The sequence below is a fragment of the Polistes dominula genome, unplaced genomic scaffold (assembly GCF_049000335.1).
Source record: "Polistes dominula isolate Pdom_NZ unplaced genomic scaffold, Pdom_raw_medaka contig_26, whole genome shotgun sequence".
Classification (NCBI taxonomy): domain Eukaryota; kingdom Metazoa; phylum Arthropoda; class Insecta; order Hymenoptera; family Vespidae; genus Polistes; species Polistes dominula.
In genome coordinates, this window is record NW_028300939.1 from 897958 (window position 1) to 919013 (window position 21056).

The 21056-nt window shown below is 31.4% G+C and overlaps 2 protein-coding genes across 8 annotated transcripts in view; one reads left to right on the plus strand and one right to left on the minus strand.

The window, feature by feature from the left end:
- LOC107072366 (uncharacterized) overlaps positions 1 to 21056 on the minus strand; it is a 134622-nt gene that overhangs the window by 57430 nt on the left and 56136 nt on the right. The window lies entirely within an intron of this gene.
- On the plus strand, positions 4773 to 9460 carry LOC149032856 (uncharacterized). 2 transcript variants are annotated; one of them, XM_089171493.1, is made up of 3 exons: positions 4773 to 5437; positions 5760 to 6594; positions 6920 to 9460. In XM_089171493.1, the coding sequence occupies exons 1-2, from the start codon at positions 4972 to 4974 to the stop codon at positions 6590 to 6592; spliced, it is 1299 nt and encodes a 432-aa protein (XP_089027619.1). In that variant the 5' UTR covers positions 4773 to 4971; the 3' UTR covers positions 6593 to 6594; positions 6920 to 9460. The 2 variants fall into 2 exon arrangements, with proteins under 2 accessions (XP_089027619.1, XP_089027620.1); XM_089171494.1 differs by lacking the exon at positions 6920 to 9460 and having other exon boundaries at positions 5760 to 6907.

The window sequence follows — 21056 nt, forward strand, 5'->3', positions numbered from 1 at the left end:
GAAAATGTCAGAACCTTATCGATACCAAAACAGCAGAATAATTGGAGAATATCGTTGGATATATAATGCAATGCAATGCACTGCAATGCAATGCAATGAAATGCAATGCAATGGCTATAGCTAAAACTCTCATTTATAGGAACAACGTATAACTAGTTTGTTAATACAAGGGAGAGAAAATCCGACTCTTTATCATCATATTCAAAATTGCATGCTCTCTCTCTCTCTCTCACTCTCTCTCATATAACTCATATGAGTAAATACAATAGGGACACAAGTTGCACGCATCTATCTCTTTCTATATACATATACATATAACGAAAGCTACGAAAAGAGGATGAAAGAGGAAATGAGAGAACGAGAGTGTGTCAGAGAAAATAGGAGTAAAAAAAAACAAAAAACAAAGGGGTTGTGAATGAGAAAGAGAGAAAATAATGTATGAGAAATAGAGAAAGAGAGAGAAAGAGAGAGAGAGAGAGAGAGAGAGAAGAGTAGTTCTGGGGTTTTTTTTCAGTACGCGTGTGCTGATAAACGTTGCTCGTTAAATTGGGGCGTCATCCTGTCAAAGCCGACCCCGCAGAAAATCCCATTTATTATGTCCCAGTCAAAATTGTAACGCACCGTTTACAAAATCGTTCAAAAAATACTACCACACATACACAGATACACACGAGAGAGAGAGAGAGAGAGAGAGAGAGAGAGAGTGAGATTCATAACGATTCCTATTTCAAATACCAACCCTTCTATCTCACTTGACGAAAACGATATGTCCTATTTGTTACCCTACGAACTTTTTAATGAAAGAACTAACGAATCCAACGTTTCATTCGATTTATCGATTAGAGTACAGTTCTGTGTGTGTGTGTGTGTGTGTGTATGTGTCATGATAAAAGTGAACTTTAATTCTTTGTATTCGATGAGAAACCAAGCTAATTCCCTACCCCCCCTTCCCCTTCCCCCTTCACCGATAACAAAAAGAGAGAACAACGACGACAAATTCAAATTTTGTAGGGAAAATGGTCTTCACCTGATTAAATTCATTTCAAATTCCATATATTATTCTATCGTGAGTAAATGAAATACAATTTCGTATAAACGAATTGTTAAATTAGTGACAAAGAAATAATACAAAAGAAAGAAAATAGAAAAAAAAAATATATATAGAAAAAGAATAAAATAAAAAGAAATATATATATATATATAAAAATCAACGTTCTCTAATATAACGAAAAGAAATAAAAAAAGAAAAAAAAAGAAAGGTTTAATAAACGATTTTTTCTACGGATTATTAATTAAAATGGTTCGTTGGTTGACTTTTTTTGTTTTTTTTTACCTTTTGTTTCCTTTTTTTAAAATCTTTTTTTTCTTTCTTTTTTTCTCGTTCTACTACCATTGATAAAAGCTATCAACCACAAAATAAAATTCTATTGGCCAATATATTTTCGTAGGTTTTATTTCTTTTTTTTTTTTCGTTTTTTTTTCTACCTTGTTTTATCTATTCATCTAGATAGATTAGATAGATAGATAGATATCTATCTCTGTTGAGTTTTTTTTAATCATAGAAGTTTATATATGCGTTGTCGATACGGTCAATTTCTAGCCTCAAAAACATAGACAATAACATGTTCGCAAATAACCAAATTGTTCACAGCAGTTGGTAACACAACTCGTACGAAAATATTTTATATATATATGTATATATATATGTATATATATGTATATAATGGAATGTTTAATTGTCCGACAAATGTCATAGGAAGAATTTATTTTCGAGCGTACGTACGTTCTACGCCAATAATTATATTTATTCGATAAAATAAATTTAAATGAAAATAATTTAACACGTATTAATTTGTAACACAATTTGTTTCTATAATAAATATTAATTATATATAAATATATAGTCATTATATAATATTACAATAATAATTAAAATATATTATAATTAATTAAAATATAATTATATAATTAAGATATATATTATTTTTATATTTATATAATATTATATATTTTTTTATTATTATTATTTAAATATATATTATTATATATATGTATATATTACGAAATTTGAATTGCATACACAACAAAAAAAAGCAAAATTGATCTGTCAAAATAATATTTGCTAGTACAATAATTTATTGTGACTCGTTAAATCTACAAAACACAGAAAACTGTATAGATACCAATCTGAATTCATACTCTTGGCTGTGTATAGTGAGATAGGGTGAGGGGTGAAGGGGGTGGCGTACACCAACCAACCAACCAACCAACCAACCAACCAACCAACCAACCAACCAACCAACCAACCAACTAACCATTCCCCGTTGTTAATGGAAAACGTGTCGAACGTTTTCATTTGGTGGAAAAGAGAATCGCTTATCATTCCTGTCGATTTCATTCACCAGGCTTGGGGGTGGTGTCTGTTTTGTTTTGTTTCCCTTTTTTATTTTTTTTTGTTTTGTTACCTTCCTTCTCCCCCCCTCTCTCTCTCTATTTCTATTTCTATTTCTCTATTGAAGATATTCTTATGCAGGAGGAATTTCGATGCTTTTCAAAATAGCACAAATATTTTGGTGACAAGAAAAAGACAACGATGACTACTACTACTACCACTACTACCACTACTACTACTACTATTACACCAACAGTTGTAGTTTTCTTTGAAAAAGGGCCCCGAACGTTTTTGTCCTACCCACCTCCTGTGTCTCCCTTTTCTTTCCTCTCTTTCCCACTCATTTCTATTTTCATTTCTCTTTTTGAGATTATTTCTGTTCAGCCAAAACGACATTCGCGATGGCAGAATAAAAAGAAAGTAAGGAAAACGAGGACAAGGGGGGTGAGTTAGTTGCAAGAGAGTAAAGGGGTAAAGATGGAAGAGTTGTGAGGTTCAGGAGAAAGAGAGAAAAAGAGAGAGAGAGAGAGAGAAAAAGAGAGGAAGGTTGAAGGCACTCGGAGAATATTCTGCACATAGTCGTTTTCCACTGGAATGCCGAAGACTCGTTGTTTAACCCAACAGCTGCTGCTGCTGCTGCTGCTTCTACTTCTACTTCTACTTTTTGCCATGACTTTTTTTTTCTTTTACACTTTTTAGTTTTTTTTTTGTTTTTGTTTTTGTTTTTTCTTTCTTTCAAATATTTCAAACGAATTCCTCTTAAACTCAACCTTCTATCCTTTGCCCAATCACTGCTCGTGTTTCTTTAAAGTTAACAGACTGATATTCATTGTTCTGTTTTTCTTTTTCTTTTTTTTTTTCTTTTTCTTTTCGTTTTCTCTATAACAACAAATTATTAACATTATAATCTATCATTTTCATTGAATATTTTTCAAATTTTCCTACAGTTCGATAGAATTAAGCTTAATTGTTTTAATCGTTGTTGTTAGTGTTGTTTGGTGTTCAATTAAAATTACAGTATTATTACAGGATAGTGATTCGCGATACGTTCTCTATGAGGTTTAATCGATTTAATCGGGATTCCAATCGGGTCATATCGAATCGACCAACGATTTAATCGAAATCTGATATATGAATTCGAAGAAAACATATTTTACAATTAAAGGAAAACAAAAAAAAAGAAAGAAATATTAAAAACGACTATGATTTCTCTTGAGAAGATAAAAGTATTTGTTATTTGAGGGATGAGGGATGAACGGGGTAAGAAAAGAAAGAAAAAGATGAGTTTCGGGTGGTTCTTTATAGAAATATTTTTCTAATTTCTATATAATTTATATTTATATATTATCTTTTATATATTTTGTTTTATAATTAATATAATATAATTAATAATAATAATAATAAAAAGATGTAAAAACCAACCATAAGAATTGGAATAAAACCAGTTGGACCTATTTATGGAGGGGGTGGAGGTAACAGAAAGTCAGGTGAAAATAGCCCCATCATTTTGTTACCCAACGTGTTAATTGTCTAAATTATGTTCTGAGCAAGCTGGTTGTAGGGTCTACTAGACTATTAGCATGAAATTTGGAAGGAAAATCGATGCTAAGGTAAGAGGACTAGATGAACTAGCATAAGAGAGAGAGAGAAGGAGAGAGTCTATGAGAGAATATGAGAGAGTATGAGTGAGAGACAACCATCAGACAGAGAGAGAGACAGAGAGAGAGAGAGAGAGAGAGAGAGAGAGAGAGAGAGAGAAGAGAGTGGCTTTGAGTTTGCCATCACAAGTACTTTCCTAGCGTATAATCGTACGTCGAAACGAAGCATGAGTAATGAAATTTAGTTTCGTCCGTGACATCAGTTCTCGCCTGTTTCTCTCTCATACATGTGTCTCTATGTGCATATATGTGTGTGTGTGTGATGTGTGGGTGGATATAACCTACTTTTGTTTCGCTGACAAACGCAAGACGATGATAGAAGAAGAAGAAAAGATATGTGAATGACATTTTTTTAAAACAAAATTTTACTCTACTCGACAGAATGTTATTAACTAACTAGTCTAATATTCATCTGTCAAAAATAGAACATTAAATAGAAAAAAAAATATGCTACGATAAAAAGTACAATAGATTTCATATTTTATTAATTAAAATAATAATAATAATAATAATGATGATGATGATGGTGATGATGATGCATGTGATATGAAATAAAAATGTGACAGAGTAGAACAAAAAGAAATGTTAAATATACAGGTGTATTTTTTAAAGTTTGAAAATGTGTGCAAATTGTTGGAAGAGGAATTTTATTTTGAATTTGTTGCACATTGGTCCTTTAAACCATTTTAAAGTATCACGATGGAATTCAACAAAACATGCAATTATACTTCATGCTCGTTCTCAAGATTACATGTAGTATCGCCTCTGGGCGCTAGATGTCACAACTTTAGCGTATGAAAATTTCCCTTCGTATGTCCCTTCTATATGATACTTCATTAATGTTTTTTGTGTGTTAGAAGTAACAACGAACAGCGTATAAAATTAAAAAATTATTGAGTGTTAATTGTCGCGAACCACAAGATGAGTAGAAAATCGCGAAAACGGAATCGCGAGGATCGCGAGGACGATGAAAGTCGAAGGAAAAAGAAGAGTTCAGAGAAGAAATCGAGGAAAAGAGAAGCGACGACAGAATCTGACGACCAACATGGCGGATCGGACAAAAAGCGTCGAAGATTTCGCGCCCGTTCGAGATCGAGAGAAAAACGTTCTCGTAGCCGCTCACACGAGCGACACCGCGCAGAACGTAGGCGTGAGCGCTCCAGGTCGAGATCGAGAAGCCGCAGACGGGGTGAGCGTGCGAGTTGCGATCGCAGGTCTGTATCGACAGTGACGTCAAGGGGGCATACATACACCCCGCCCCCGTGCAACGAGAAGGTGCCTGTCGTTTCGGCCGTGCCTCCAGCGTTTGTTGCAGCGCCACTGGTGGAAAACGAAGACAGCAACGAGTTCAGAAACAATGAATTGTTGATCGAAGATATAATTCAAGGTAAAAAAAAAAAAAAAAAAAATCACTGGTGAGCCTGCACGAGAGGCAGGACAGACCAGAAGAAGGTGTGGTGAGCTTGAACTCGAGTCAAGTCAGACCATAACCTAAAAGTGTCAATTGTGACAGTCGGAAATGTACTATAAATAAAAAAAAAAAAAAAAAAAAAAATAAATAAAAAACAAAACCACTGGTGAGCCTGCACGAGAGGCAGGACAGGCCAGAAGAAGGTGTGGTGAGCTTGAACTCGAGTCAAGTCAGACCATAACCTAAAAGTGTCAATTGTGACAGTCGGAAATGTACATTTTCTGTTGATTTTTTGTAGGCGACAAGGAAAACACGGTCCCTAAAACGGGTGACGACGCGAAAGAAGAGAGAGAGATCGTGGACGAAGAAATTTTACAAGTGTTCGGAGACGACCCAACCCAATCCAACAAGGTGGATGCAAAGATTCACCCGTCATTCAAGCCTCACTGGGATTATTGGCTGTCGTCGGGCCTCAAAAAAGAGGACACGGAAAAGTTGTTGGAGAAATATAATCAAGACGAATCCTTCAGTGCTCCAACGCTGAACCCCGAAGTTCGAGCAACGCTTTCAGAGAGTGCCATTAAAAAAGATGGACATTTTGAGGAAAACCAAAAAATGATAGCTAGCGCGATGATCGCGTTGGGCTCAGCAATTTCCATGATTATCAACGAGCCGCAGGAACCACCGGACAGAGCGGTGATGATTGAAAGGATGTTTGAGGCTGGAAAACTGATGGCTGGACTTTTCCATAAACAAACCACGGCGAGGAAAGCGTTCATCGAACCGGGACTTACCAAACAAGTCAAGGACGTCCTGAGTAACACCAAGACAGACAAGTTTCTGTATGGGCCGGGGCTCGGAGCAAAAATCAAAGAGGCAAGGACGATCACCGGAGTGGGAAACACTATGAAGACTCAGCCACAGCCAGCTGTCAAGAAGACACCGTTCACGACAAAAAACTGGGTCAATGCCCAGGCACGTCGGCCGTTCACCTGGGCCAAAAAGAGCTTCAATACATACGGACAGGCGAGACAGCAGTTTTCCAGGTCCGAAAAGACACCCTTCGCCCACAGGCAGTTTCAGAACCAGACTCAACGAAAGAATCAGAGGACGGGGACGAAACCGAAGTAGAGGTACATCAGACAGGAGGTCGACTGCGCTGGTTCAAAAATCAATGGCTCAAGTTAACCAAGGACAAATTTATCCTTGAGTGTGTAGAGGGATACAAGATCAAGTTTGCAAGGCAGGTTGTGCAAACTTGCCCTCCAGTAGAGCCATTGTTTTCTGAACAAGACTCATGTAAGGTTAAAGAAGCGATCTTAAAGTTAATCAACAAACAAGCAATTAAACAATGTGACCCTATTAAGGGGCACTTTTTGTCTTCCTATTTTACGGTTCCAAAACCCGATGGTTCACACCGATTCATACTCAACTTGAAAAAACTTAATTTTTTTATAGATACAACGCACTTCAAATTGGAAGATATGAGAACTGTCAGTAAGATCATCTGCCCGGGTGACTTTATGTGTAATTTGGATTTACAAGATGCATATTTATGCATCCCCGTTCACGAAGACAGTCGAAAATTTTTACGCTTTTCATTCGAAGGAAAAATTTACGAGTTTGTTGTCCTCCCTTTCGGCTTATCGACAAGTCCCTTTGTATTTACTAAAGTAATGAAACCGGTTGTGAATTATCTTAGGTCAAAAGGTTTAAAGTCGGTTGTTTATTTAGATGATTTCTTGTGCATAGGAAAAGATAAAGCTAGTTGTCGAGAGAATACGATTCAAACGATCGCGTTACTTAAAAGTCTTGGTTTCCTTATAAACTACGAGAAAAGTAATTTGAGCCCGAATCAGACTTGTAAATTTTTAGGTTTAGAAGTCGACACAGAAAAATTTTGCATAAGACCGACAAGCGATAAACGAGTCAAGGTTTTTGAGTTATGTAACAAGTTCTTGTGTAAAGAAACGTGTACTATTCGTGAATTCGCGCAGTTTATTGGAATTTTAATCAGCTTATGCCCCGCGGCTGAGTATGGTTTTGCAAACACGAAACTTTTAGAGAGAGAAAAATGTTTTGCCCTCATTTTCAATAATGGTAATTATGAAGCAAAGATGATCGTGTCAGAATGGGCCCGCAAAGATATTTGTTGGTGGCAAGCGAACATTTTCAAAACAGAGAGTAAAATTAAAACTTTCAAGTTTAAAGCCGAAATTTTTACAGACTCGTCGACTTCGGGCTGGGGGGGCTGTAAGGGGTAGAAAAATAATACACGGGACTTGGAACAAAAGAGAAAAAAGCTTCATATCAATCATTTAGAATTACTCGCGGTGTACAAAGCGCTTGAGTTTTTAGGCGAGGGTCTACATGACTGCGAGGTATTATTGAGAATCGACAACACGACGGCCTTGTCTTATGTAAACCGAATGGGAGGCATAAAGTATAGTAATTTCAATTGTTTAGCAAAGAAAATTTGGCAGTGGGCCGAAAACAATAGGATTTGGTTGTACGCATCGTATATCAAATCGAAAGATAATAAAGTAGCAGACGCCTTATCAAGGATCAGTAATGTAGACACCGAATGGGAATTGTCGAACCGCGCATTCAAAGAAATTGTTAAAAAGTTTGGTCAACCTTCAGTTGATCTTTTCGCGTCTAGGTTAAATGCAAAATGCAACCGTTTTTTCTCGTGGCATCAGGACTCGCAGGCAGAAAATATAGATGCGTTTACGGTAGATTGGGCCAGTTGCGGTTTTTTCTATGCTTTTCCACCTTTTTCATTAATTTTAAAAGTGTTACACAAAGTTAAAAGAGATAAAGCGGAAGGAATAATAGTAGTCCCAGATTGGAAAGCCCAACCGTGGTACCCTGTGTTATTAGAGCTAGTGAAAAGCGAATTAGTTATCTTTAAACCTAATAAAGATTTGTTATTATCACCTTTCAGGACGACGCACCCTTTGAAACAACACCTTTCATTAGTGGCCGCGAGAGTTTCAGGCAAAGCCTGTTGAGAAAAGGAGCACCGATAGAAGCATTAGACATTATGATCGCATCCTTATCAGACGCGTCGATAAAACAGTACAGTTCAGGAATAAAGCAATGGTGGGAGTTTTGTGCCAAGAAACAATTAGATCCTTTCGATACTCAAGTAGATCAGGTTTTAAAGTTTTTAACAGAAAAGTTTCGCAGTGGTGCTTCTTATGGTACGCTCAATACGATTAGATCAGCGATCTCGCTCATATCGAACAAGAGTTTAGGCGACAACTCGTTAGTAAAACGGTTTTTTGAAGGAGTGCATAAGCTTCGACCATCACGAACAAAGTACAATGTTACATGGGATGTCAATATTGTACTGGACTACCTGGAGCCATTATTTCCGTTAGAATCTTTAACATTAACACAAGCTAGTTACAAAACCTTGATGTTACTTGCTCTTGCTACGGCGCACCGAGCGCAAACCTTTGCAAAAATCAAAATTGAAAACATTCGAAAAACGCATTCTTCGATAGAAATTTTGATTACAGATTTGATTAAAACCTCGGCCCCAGGTAGAAATCAACCAGTCCTTATATTACCATTCTTTGAAGAGAAACTTAGTTTATGTGTAGCTTCCAATATTTTAAATTATATTCAGAAGACGAGTGAAGTGAGAAACGGCGAGAAGAATTTGTTTTTGAGTTTAAAGAAACCCCATAAAGAGATAGGATCACAAACCGTAAGCAGGTGGTTGAAAACCACACTAAAAGAGAGCGGGATAGATACTGAGATTTTTACGGGGCACTCTACCCGGCACGCGTCAACTTCGGCGGCCTTGTCACGAGGTGTAGATGTAAGTGTTATTCGTAAAACGGCGGGATGGTCGAGAAACTCGTTAGTTTTTGCAAAATATTATCATCGCGAGATAAGCGAAAATACGGAATTTGCAAGGTCAATTATAAGATAAAAATCAAAACAATATGTGATTGTTCGACCAAAGATTAGATTGATAGAATATAAGTTTGTTAATTTTTTAAATTTATCCTAGTCCTTGTCCCTCCTAAAATAAAATTGCGACTCTAAACAACTACATGTAATCTTGAGAACGAGCATGAAGTATAATTGACGATTAAACGAACTTACCTGTAAGTGAAGTTCGATCGTAATTATACGAAGTGCTCGTTCGAAAAGATTACATCCCTCCCATAATGCTTACTCAGCATCATCCCTTCCCATATAAAAAAAAAAAAAAAAAAAAAAGAGCAATTTTATTTACACACAGTCTCTAAATTAATGAAGTATCATATAGAAGGGACATACGAAGGGAAATTTTCATACGCTAAAGTTGTGACATCTAGCGCCCAGAGGCGATACTACATGTAATCTTTTCGAACGAGCACTTCGTATAATTACGATCGAACTTCACTTACAGGTAAGTTCGTTTAATCGTCAATTATTTTCTTAAAGAAAGAAGAATCTTCTTAACATCATCAACGATGTAAGACACGTTGTTTAAACGTCTTTGAATTCTTAAAAACAATTCTAATCAAACGAAACGATCTCATATAGTTGTAAAGTCTCATACATACAGTTGTAAAAATAAGTATTTTAAATGCTTACTTATAATTCGAGATTCGTAAAGATAAGATAGGAATTTGAAATTATTTTTTATTCCTCACACGAGAAAACGTTTCTCTTCCCTTCCACCATGCACATGTGTAACTTTATTCTATATATAAAAAATGTTAAATAAAAATAATCAGATAGGGTGATTCGAAAAAAAAAAAAAAAGAAAAAATTAGTAACACGCGTATGGTTTTTACGTTTTGAAAATCGAACGATGTGTAGATCGATAGGAAAAATTTTTCTTTTTAAGTAGGACAGATGAAAAAACATTGAAATAACGAACCATAGGAAAGAAAAAGGGATAGATAGATAGATAGATATCTATCTAAATAGACGAGCTTTTACTTGCGGTAAAGTATCCAGACAGACATCCAGACATTCAGACAGACAGACAGATAGACAGACGTAAAGGATGAAAGCTGAATGAAAGTATAAGAGTGATGTAAAAAAAAAAAAAAAAAAAAGAAATCAAAAAGACCAGACATTTTTCACGGATTGCTTTTCTTTTTTTTTTCGTGGGAGTCAGTCTTTCTCGTGAAATAAAAAAAAAAAAATTGCATTAAAACACGCAAACCAGGGCAACCTCTTTCTACACCCTCCTCTTCTATAACGTATGGGATATATTAAGAATGGGGGAAAAAAGGTAAAAGCCATAAGGGCTAGGGCTAGGGCTAGGACACGTGAGTGTTTTCCATGAAAAGCACTTCTATTTTAAATTGCTAAGTCATACGTATAATGATACGTTTTTTTCTAACACATATGTACATATTTTCTAACACGTACACGTAACGATTAGTATCAGTGTCAATACAAATAAAAGAAAAAAAAAGAAATAGACAAATAGACTAACACAAGAACAAACCCATTTTCTTTCATATTCTTTGTGTTATTTCCTACCATAATCGAATATAAACGAAGAGACAGACAGAGTGAATTTTCTTTTTTTTGGACAACACGTTTCCTAACTCCATTTTATCTGTTGTAGCAATGCCATTCAAAACCAATGTGACGTCTATTTCATGTACAACGTATGAAAAACTTTTTCTTAACATGTGTTAGAGTACATACACATATACATATACACATATATTATCTTTTCCTGTCTCCTTTCTCTTCTATTTGTTTTTCCTTTTTTGTCTCTACTTTCATGCTATTCCTATCGTTTTGTCTATTTTCAAATCATCCTTTCTCTCGAAACTTCCCTATCTTTTCTACGAAACACAAGTAGGTCGTTTCATTCATTAAAATCATTTACAAAACACTCTCACACACATACACACACGTACTTCAATTCATCCCTTCAGACACTACCTAAATGTTCAATTGGTTATTGCATTGAATTAATCATTTTCTTTCTATATTTTATTTAGTGTATTTCTCATTGATGTATTTTCATTTATTTAATATTCTCATATTATTATTAATTATTATTAACACTTTAATATGGTCGCACATCTATGCAGTCAAATATTGCCAGGGGCCAGCAATATTTTTTTGAAGAATTAATTGACATTAATTTGATCAAAATTCATGAAATAATACAACACGTACGAACATACACATAAAACAATAAACAATAGGAATCTAATAACAAATTGATTATTTTTATTTTGTGTAATAATTATTAAAACAATCACCTACATTTAAAATCATAATTAATAAAATTCCACAAAAGTGTTCTAGGGTTGATAAATTGTTTCAATCGTTGATCTAACTCGATTATCCTCCCATAAAGTGGTGAATTAAAGTCGGGTGTAATTTCGAATGAAAGTAAAACGAACAGAAAAAAAAGAAACAAAGGGAAAGAAAAAATAAAAAAAAAAAAAATGTTAAAAGAGAGGTAGAAAATAAGGGCTGAAGCCTATGATTATAATAAAAGGAAAGGTAGGAGTCTGATCGCATGGCATAATCTCTTGTAATTAATCGCAGTTCCCCGGTGTGTTCGTGGTTTAAACGAAGTGAAAGGAGACAGAAAAGAAAGAAAATGAAAGAGAGAGAGAGAGAGAGAGAGAGAGAGAGAAAGGGAGAAAGGGAAAACGTAAAGGGTGCTCGGATATCTCTCTAACTCTTTTCTTTTTTTTTTCTTTTTTTTTCTTTTTGTTGGAAAAGAGCTCGTATTCGAGAGTGCCCAAATCCGCTTAATTACCCAACGCTCATTTGATTCCCACCTCTTTCTCTCTTTCTCTTTTATTTTACTTCTTATTCTACTTTTTTTTTTTTTTATCTTCCTTCATCTTCATTTTCTTCTTCTTCGTAATTTTTTTTTTTTTTTTTTTTAGTTCTTTTTTCTGATTATTTTTATTCTTATTCTAACGTTGATGATGACGAAAGTAAAATGACCATTTTTCAAAGAAACGACGAATTCACCTTGTCTACTGAATCGAGATATTACTTAAAAAAAGGGAATAATAAATGCCAGAAGATTTGTCTCCCTCTTCTTCTTCAAACTTAGATCTGGTCCTTTTTCATTTCTTTTGTTTTTATTAAAAAAAAAAAAAATAAAAAGATGTCTGGCAAATGTCTTCAGTTGAATTTTTACACAAGAATTATTGAATGAACGTTTTAACTTGAAAAGAATGAAAACAGAAAAACCTCATTGGGAAAATTCAATGGTTTATCAGTTTATTGTTTATAAGAATAAATGGTTTTAATTTGTTTTTTAATGTAAAATAAATTGTTAAAAAATATTGTCAAATTATAATGATTTGTTTTGACATTTGTTTTGTTTCTTCTTCAATTAAAAATGTATTCTCATTTTATTCTTGTATTTAATTATGTTAATTATATCACCTGTGATTTATTTAACCCTTTGAGATACTTTGAAATACTTTGAGATACTTTGAGAAATAAAAAGCTAACTTTTAAACTTTTTTACAAAATTTGATGTACCGTACGAGATACAGGAATTATTTACGAACCAGTGGGTTGCGTGTTTCAACCAACAACAAACAGTCGTATGAGAGGTGGTCGCACATGATAAAAGCATTTGTCATCGATTCGGCTTTCGGTTTCGATTATCGATACGTCTGGCTAGAAGCTACATGAATTCTGGGTAAGGGTGAGAGTGAGGGTGAGGGTGAGGGTGAGGGGGTGGAGGAATAGATATTACTCCTTTGATAACCAAAAGTTATTTGTTATGCACGTTCCATGTTCCCCATATAATTTCGTTTTAATATAAAAATACAAAAATGAGAATAAACCAAAAATCCCTTTAATTATATCTTCTTTTCTAAATTATCTTTTTAAAATTAATATAAATTACAATGATAAAAATTTATCTTCATTCGAGATAATAATTATTATTTAACTTATATTAAATTATATAATATAGAAATAAATATAATTATATATATATATATACTATTTATAATTTAATATATTTATTTTTATATTTATATTTATTATATAATATATAAATATTTGTTTTTAAATTATAAACGAATATATATATAAAAAAATTAAACAATTAAATAAAATAATACAATAAACGAATTATAATTTAACCCTCTTATATAGTTTTCTTTTTTTACTCTTCCAAATTATTAATAATAAAAATACAAAAAAAAAGGAGTAGGTTAATTAATAATTGAGATTCATCTTTTATCTTTCATTAAAATTCTTGCCCCACTTTTCTCTCCATCTATCTCTTTCTCTTTTTCTCTCCCTCTCTCTCTCTCTCTCTCTATTTCTCTTTTTGAATATTTAAACAAAGTCAAAATCCTGACGTTTTAATTATTACTATCATTTTCATTCTTACTAACGAACGTTGGAAGTTAGATGATACCACCACCACCACCACCACTACCATTACCACTATCACTACCACTACTACTATTCACAAACACAGATACTATAACCTTCTTCCTTTATATTTATTCAACCAATTTTACTTTGGCTTCAAATCTCTTTTTTCTTTCTTCCTTTTTTTTTCATTTTCATTTCTTTTTACCTTTACTTATCATCCCCCTTTCCTCTCCACCCCTTTTCCTCCAGTTCCACCTCCCATCTTCTTTCGTAAAACTACTAACAACATACAATAGAGAGAAGAACACCGATAAAACGTATAAAAGTTATCAGACTTCTGAAACAAGCACTTTCGAAGAAAGTCAGACGAGGGGCTGGTAGGAGGATGGTTGTGGGTGGTTGTGGGTGGTGGTGGTTGGTAGTGGGTAGTAGTGGGCATTCGTTGCTCAGAAATGAAGAAGGCGAAAACCCAAACAATGAGGAAGGGGGAAACAACGAGTCTTCTCGTCCTATTGTACGATCGTAAGGGAGAAATAAAATGGACCAAAGTATAAGGAAAGGGTGAAGAAAGGGGTAGGGAAAGGGCTAGAGAATGTGAATCCTCTTTATACTCCTCTTTTACACCCCCTTTACTCATTCCTATTTTACCTCCCACCCTTCCTCCTCCTCCTCCTCCTCAACCTCCTCCTTTTCTTCCTCTTCCTCTTTCAACCCCCAGAAGAATCTTTTTCTTTTTTCACACCCCATTCTTTTTCTTCTTTGAAAAAGTAGTAGTTGGTTGTGTAGAATTTTTGAAAAAATCACGTAGGAAACGATGATGATGTGCAGAAGCAACACACACACACACAGTACGAGCCCTTTTCTTTCCCTTTTATCTAAACCCCATCGTCAAGATCGATTCCATTCATGAATCCGAATACAAGTAGAACTGTTATAGATTTTATGTATCCCAAGACTCTGAAAATGTAATAGTAGTTTTCTTCTTCTTCTTCTTCTTCTTCTTCTTCTATGGAATATCCTGCTGATCTTCTATCGTCCTTATATCAGTAATTCCTACTGGAAAAAGGGATGAGAAAGAGAAAGAGAGAGAGAGGTAGAGAGAGAGAGAGAGAGATACAAGGTAGTCGTCCATTTATTTATACTTATTTTTCTTTAGATCCTCCGAAGGGAACAACTTACGATTTTATCGATAAAATATTCCATCGTATATTTTTTCTAGTATCGAATATTATTATTACTCCCTTTTTTTATTTTTTTTATTTTAAGATTGTCGTTGTGATGGTTTTTCTTTTTATTTTTTTTTTTTAAATCTAATATCCAAGTTATTATTGAGATTATTTTTAAAAGTATTATATGTATAGTTATATTAAAATAATATTATTTAATATTATATTATTCTATCGTATATTTTTTCTAGTATCGAATATTATTATTCCCTTTTTATTATTTTATTTATTTTTTATTTTAAGATTGTGGTTGTGATGGTTTTTCTTTTATATATATATTTTTTTTTTAAATCTAATATCTAAGTTATTATTAAAATTATTACTTAAGTTATAATATAATATTATTTAATATATTTAATATTAAATATAAGTAACTTATATTACTTATTTATATATTTATCTATTTAATAATATTAGTAATTTATTTAACTATTAATCACTTTAAACATATTATTATTATTTCTTTTTCTTATTTTCTAAAACAATTATCAAAAGATTCAACACCATAATAATAATCATAACAATTTGTAGCATAGAAAGATAGAAAATATCAAAATACAAAAATGAATGCATCATCATCATTATCATCATCATCATCATCGTAATCATCATTATTATCATCACATGTTTCTGAAAGAAAGTGTCGTTATTCGGAATAGTAGGTTTCACATGGTGAATAAGAGGGTTTTGTAGAAAAAGGAAATAGAAATAAGGGATGAAAATTGTCAGTGTGGTGGAAATACAAAAGGAAAATAATAAATCGACAGATAGAAAATATACTTTCAGTTGGTTGAAAGATCTTCACGTGTAAACACGATAGACATTGGTATATTGATAACTACACACATACACACAAATAAACCTACATAAATTCATATATATATATATATAGGAGTGTGAAGATAAGCACGTGTTATGTGTATGTATTTGTGTGTTGTTTAGAATAGGAAAAAGGAAATAAAAGTCAGGAAATGGTTGATGGGGGTTGTGGGGGGTGTTATCGAACTGAACAGAATCGACGAATGACAGGAGGTGAAAAGACTTGGTGAAATATTAGCAATAGGAAACCCAAAGGTAGAAAACTCCCATACACATATCCCTATACATTCTTTTATTCTTCTTCTTATGTTTTGTTGTTTTTTTGTTTCCTTTTTGTTAAAAGGGGGAGAGAAGTTTGATCCACATAGTATTTGTTGGCCATTACTATTCACGTCGTACTTCATTCTAGAATCCCCCATGTCATAATAAATATATTTTTATGGTTTAAACGAAAGAATAAGGTTCATTTTATTACTCGATTGGAGAGATAAAAAATATGTGTATGTAAATGTAATTTTAAAAATTGTTCAATTATATTTCTTTTCCATTTCTTTTTCTTAGTTAAATAACAGACAATCTTTATTGGTATATATTTTATTTAATATTTATAATATATAATAGAAATATTTTTTGATTTTTATTTTTTCATTTATATTATGTAATACGAAATATCAATTTTATTATTTTATTCGAGAATTTAGTTTTTTTTTTTTTATTCAATTCATCTCTCTATATATAATATACACACATAATTATTTATTATATAAATTTAATATTTAATTCATAATATAACTTTATGTATTTTTATTTATATTTTAAATATATAATAAATTTATAAATAATATTTTTATAAATTTCAAATTAACATAAAAATATAAAAAATATTACATACTATTTCAATAAGAAAAGAATAAAATTGATAAAAATATTGAATCAAATAATAACAGGCAGTAGAAATGAATTATTTTGAAAGTTCATGGTATTAAAGTGTATAGTGTTGTTGTTGTTGTTGTTGGTGATCCCTTAGAGGTAAAAGGGAATACTGGGCACGTGACCCAACAACCAACCTCTCTCGAGATGCAATCGCATGTCCACACGTAAATGTACATGTATACGTGAATAGACTTGCTATGTGAATCCGAATAAACGATGCATTACAACACGTTCATTTCTACGTTTTCTGTTTTAACGTTGATTTCAAAATCAATTTTACAGGTAACTCTCTCATGTAACCATAGTACCATAAGCTTGTAAAAAAAAAAAAAAAAATAATGTAGTTTGTATATTTTTTTTCTCCAAGAAAGATTAAAATAAGATTAATGAGATAAAGTGTGGATGAATGGGTGACAAGGGAGTATTATAAAAAAAAAAAATAAAATAAAATTACCTTGAACTACACGTAAGGTCAAATTTAATCTCAATGATTCACCAAAGGTAAAAAAAAAAAAAAAAAAAATGAAAAGGAAAGTTAAGTTAGTAGAAAGATACCCCCTCAACAAATTCTTTTCACGTGGTTTCACGTGGTTAACGTGTAAATATTTATGCAATTACCCCATGGATGGGTGTAAGGAAACGAACGGTAAGAAATAGAATTCTTTATTATTTCAGAGGGTGTGTATAATAAAGGGCTTATACTAGACACTACGTTATTCGTTGAAAGTGAAATCACTTTGGTCTTTCTCATTTCCAGGAAGGAAGGAAAAGATAAAGATAGAATATATAGGGTGTGATTGAAATGAAAGGGATCATCGAGCAGAGAAGTTGGGAGTTGGTGAGTTAGAAAAAGAATAACAAACGAAACCATTTTTTTTTTTTTTCAACCATCATCACTCACGTTGATGTTGTTAGATTGTGTCAAAAGTTTCTTTCATTTTATTAATTCTATTAGCACAATATTTTTGTTGTTGTTAAATAATTTAAAGTATAATAAAATGTACAATAAATATTTTCTTGTAAAATACAGTAAAATACAAATTAAAATATATATAGCATACAATATTGTTCAACTTATCATCAAAAAATGAAAGAAATTTGTTGGGAAAATCTAATAGAAATTTTGTTCTAACATTTTCTTGTTAGTTTCCTTTGCTGAAATGAAATTTTCATTTTAATAAATAATCGTTGAAAAACTTGCTTTTAAACATTTGTTTAAATATTTTATTTATTTTATTTTTTTTTTTTTTAAATCTTTTATGTTGTACGAAAAAACATAAAATTGTATCCTTTTTATATTTCTTTCTTGTATCCTTTATTATACATTTTATAAAGTTGACGGTAGATCCATGGAAGAAACCAAAATTCAGAGAATGGTAAGAGAAAATAAAAGAGAGAAAGAGAGAGAGAGAGAGAGAGAGAGAAAGAGAATGAGAGATTAATTTTTTTTCCAAGGGTAAAAGAAAGAAAAAGTAGTCGTCTACGAACTACACAAGAGGCTTCTTCTTCTTTTTTCATCCCCTTCTACTACCTTTTATAAAATGCTACTGTAAGTCCCGTTGAGTAGAGTTTTAAAGCTGTCAAACAAAAAAATAAAAAAAAAAAAAGGGAAAAGGGTTAGAGAAAATAAGAAGCTTGTCGAAGGGTTGGATATATTTGTCATAAGTTTAATCGATAAACGAAAAATTAATTCTTCTTACGATGACACAATCGTTTTAATATAAACTAATCTTACGTATTTTATTTTTTATCAATACAAAATCAATTTTAGGTCAAGTTTAATACATTATAAAAATTATTCTACAAAATATTAATAGAAAATGAATAATATAATGAACAATATATATTAGGGACTTAGTTATTTTATATTTGAAAATTGTTTAATACTTTAAAATTAATATTTTATACTTTAAAAGTATTTAATACCTACTTTTATTGTACTTTAAAATAATTTGTTTTATAACTCAATTAATTTATATAAAATTCTAAAGAAAATAATTAAATTAATATAATTTAATTTATTGGATATATGGTTTATTTATTATGGTTTTTTATATTTATTGATATTTGGTTTATATATATATATATATATGTAGTAGTATATTCATTTAACGAGAAATGCATAATTATTTTTATTATTTTTTTCACTCCCCCCCCCATACTTTTTAAATAAAAATTTTTTCTTTTTAAAATTCTCTTTTACTGTTTGATATTTTTTTTTACACTTTAACATAAAGGCTGAAAATTACTTCGCTTGTGAATCACAGCTAGCTCGTTACACTCTTAAACCATTTGCGAAACATCGCACACAACATATACACATATACATATACAAAGCTGCCACTCGACAAAGTTGAAGGGGTAGGAGAAGCTTTTGACAAAGTCGAACGGGAAAAGAAGAAGCTTCTTTTTCGACGTGTACTTTCGGTAAAAATATAGCAGATATTACGAGACGTATCTAACATTTTTCTCTTCATCCTTCTTTCTTTCTTTCTTTCTTTCTTTCTTTCTCTCTTTCTTTTTATTCCTTCTGTTTTGACTTGAACATCTCTCGAAATGCACCATTTTTAGAATGTCATTCCATCCCCTTTCTCTTCTCTATCCACCCCCCTGTTTCTTCCCCTTCTTTCCAATTTCTTTTCCACTTGACATGCTACGATTCGAAGAAATAACTTTATTTTATTTTATTCTTATACACGTATATGTATATATATATATATAAAAATTCATGCATATATATGTATGTTAATACATATACATATTTATTCATACTCATATGTATCTTACATATACATCTATATAACTATATATATATATATATATATATATATATATATATCACTGTAATAACTTGTTTATATATGACATACTAATATATTTAAAAGGGTTGAGATAAATATATAAATTATATAATTTATTATGTAATATATAATTATATATAATTATTATTATATTAAATAATATTTAATATATTATTAAATATTATATTTTTATTATATTATATTATATAACATTTTTATATGATAACATTTAACTAATCTTATTTGACTGTCTAAAAAAAAAACAACCACAATAAAAAATAAAACGTTTTAATAAACGTCGATTATAATTATTACGTTTAATTGTTTTATATAAAGTATTTTTATTATTCATATAAAAAGATATATTCTCAATTTCAAACGAACAAACGAACGAATGAACAAACGAACGAACGAATGAACAAACGTACGAACACACACATTTTCCTTGCATTTCAATTTCCACTCGTAGTTTCGAAAATATACCTACACGTTGATAATTATAATAATGCAATGAAATGCGAGAAATATTATATGGGGAAATAAAAAAAAAAAAAACATAAAAATAAAAAATAAAAGAAGAAATAATTTCTTTTTTGTTCCTTTAATATTACTCTCATATTTTTTTTATTACTCTTTCTGACGGTATATTTCATTCACGAAATAATTTCTATTACTTTTTTTATTTTATTTTATATATATATATTTTTTTTTTTTTACTTTGTTAGTGGAGAAGGAAATCGAAACCAAACCCATACACCAATCCACTACACCCCATACCCTCGGGTTCCAGACAAACTGACGTTGAAAAACTTTTCCGGATCAATTACAAAAAAGGGTCGAACAATTTTATGAGGTCACAGTTAATTATTTTTTTTTTTCTAGTTTCTTTTATTTTATTTTATTTTTTTTTGCTATGCTATCGTACTAAAATTATTATCATTGAGAAGAACGAACAAATAATAATAATAATAATAGTAGTAATAATAATAATAGATGGTTGGTTATCGTTTAATTAAATGCTCCTACTCGTCTACTTTGTTACCTCATATTATTTGATACATCTTTTAATGTATATATACATTTATATTATTATTTATATCAGTAAATAGAAATATTAATTGGAGTTCGTATTAATTAAATGTTACTTTCTGTTCTTTATTTCTACTTTTTCCTACCTTATCAAATGTATTCTAATAATTTCGTTGCAATATATATTATGTTTCATTAAATTTTTACCTTCACAAAAAGGTTTTGTAATATAAAATGTGTAATCAAATAAAAAAAAAAAAAAAAAAAAAAAAAAAAGAAGAGGACAAAAATGAAGTCACACACACGTCTAATATTTTTATTATAATTTTTTTTTTCCTTCAAACAAAACAACAACAATCAATTTTTACCTTCTTAATAAACAATTTGTAATCAAATAAAAAAATCAAGAAAAATCAAAAACGTCACTCACGAGTATAA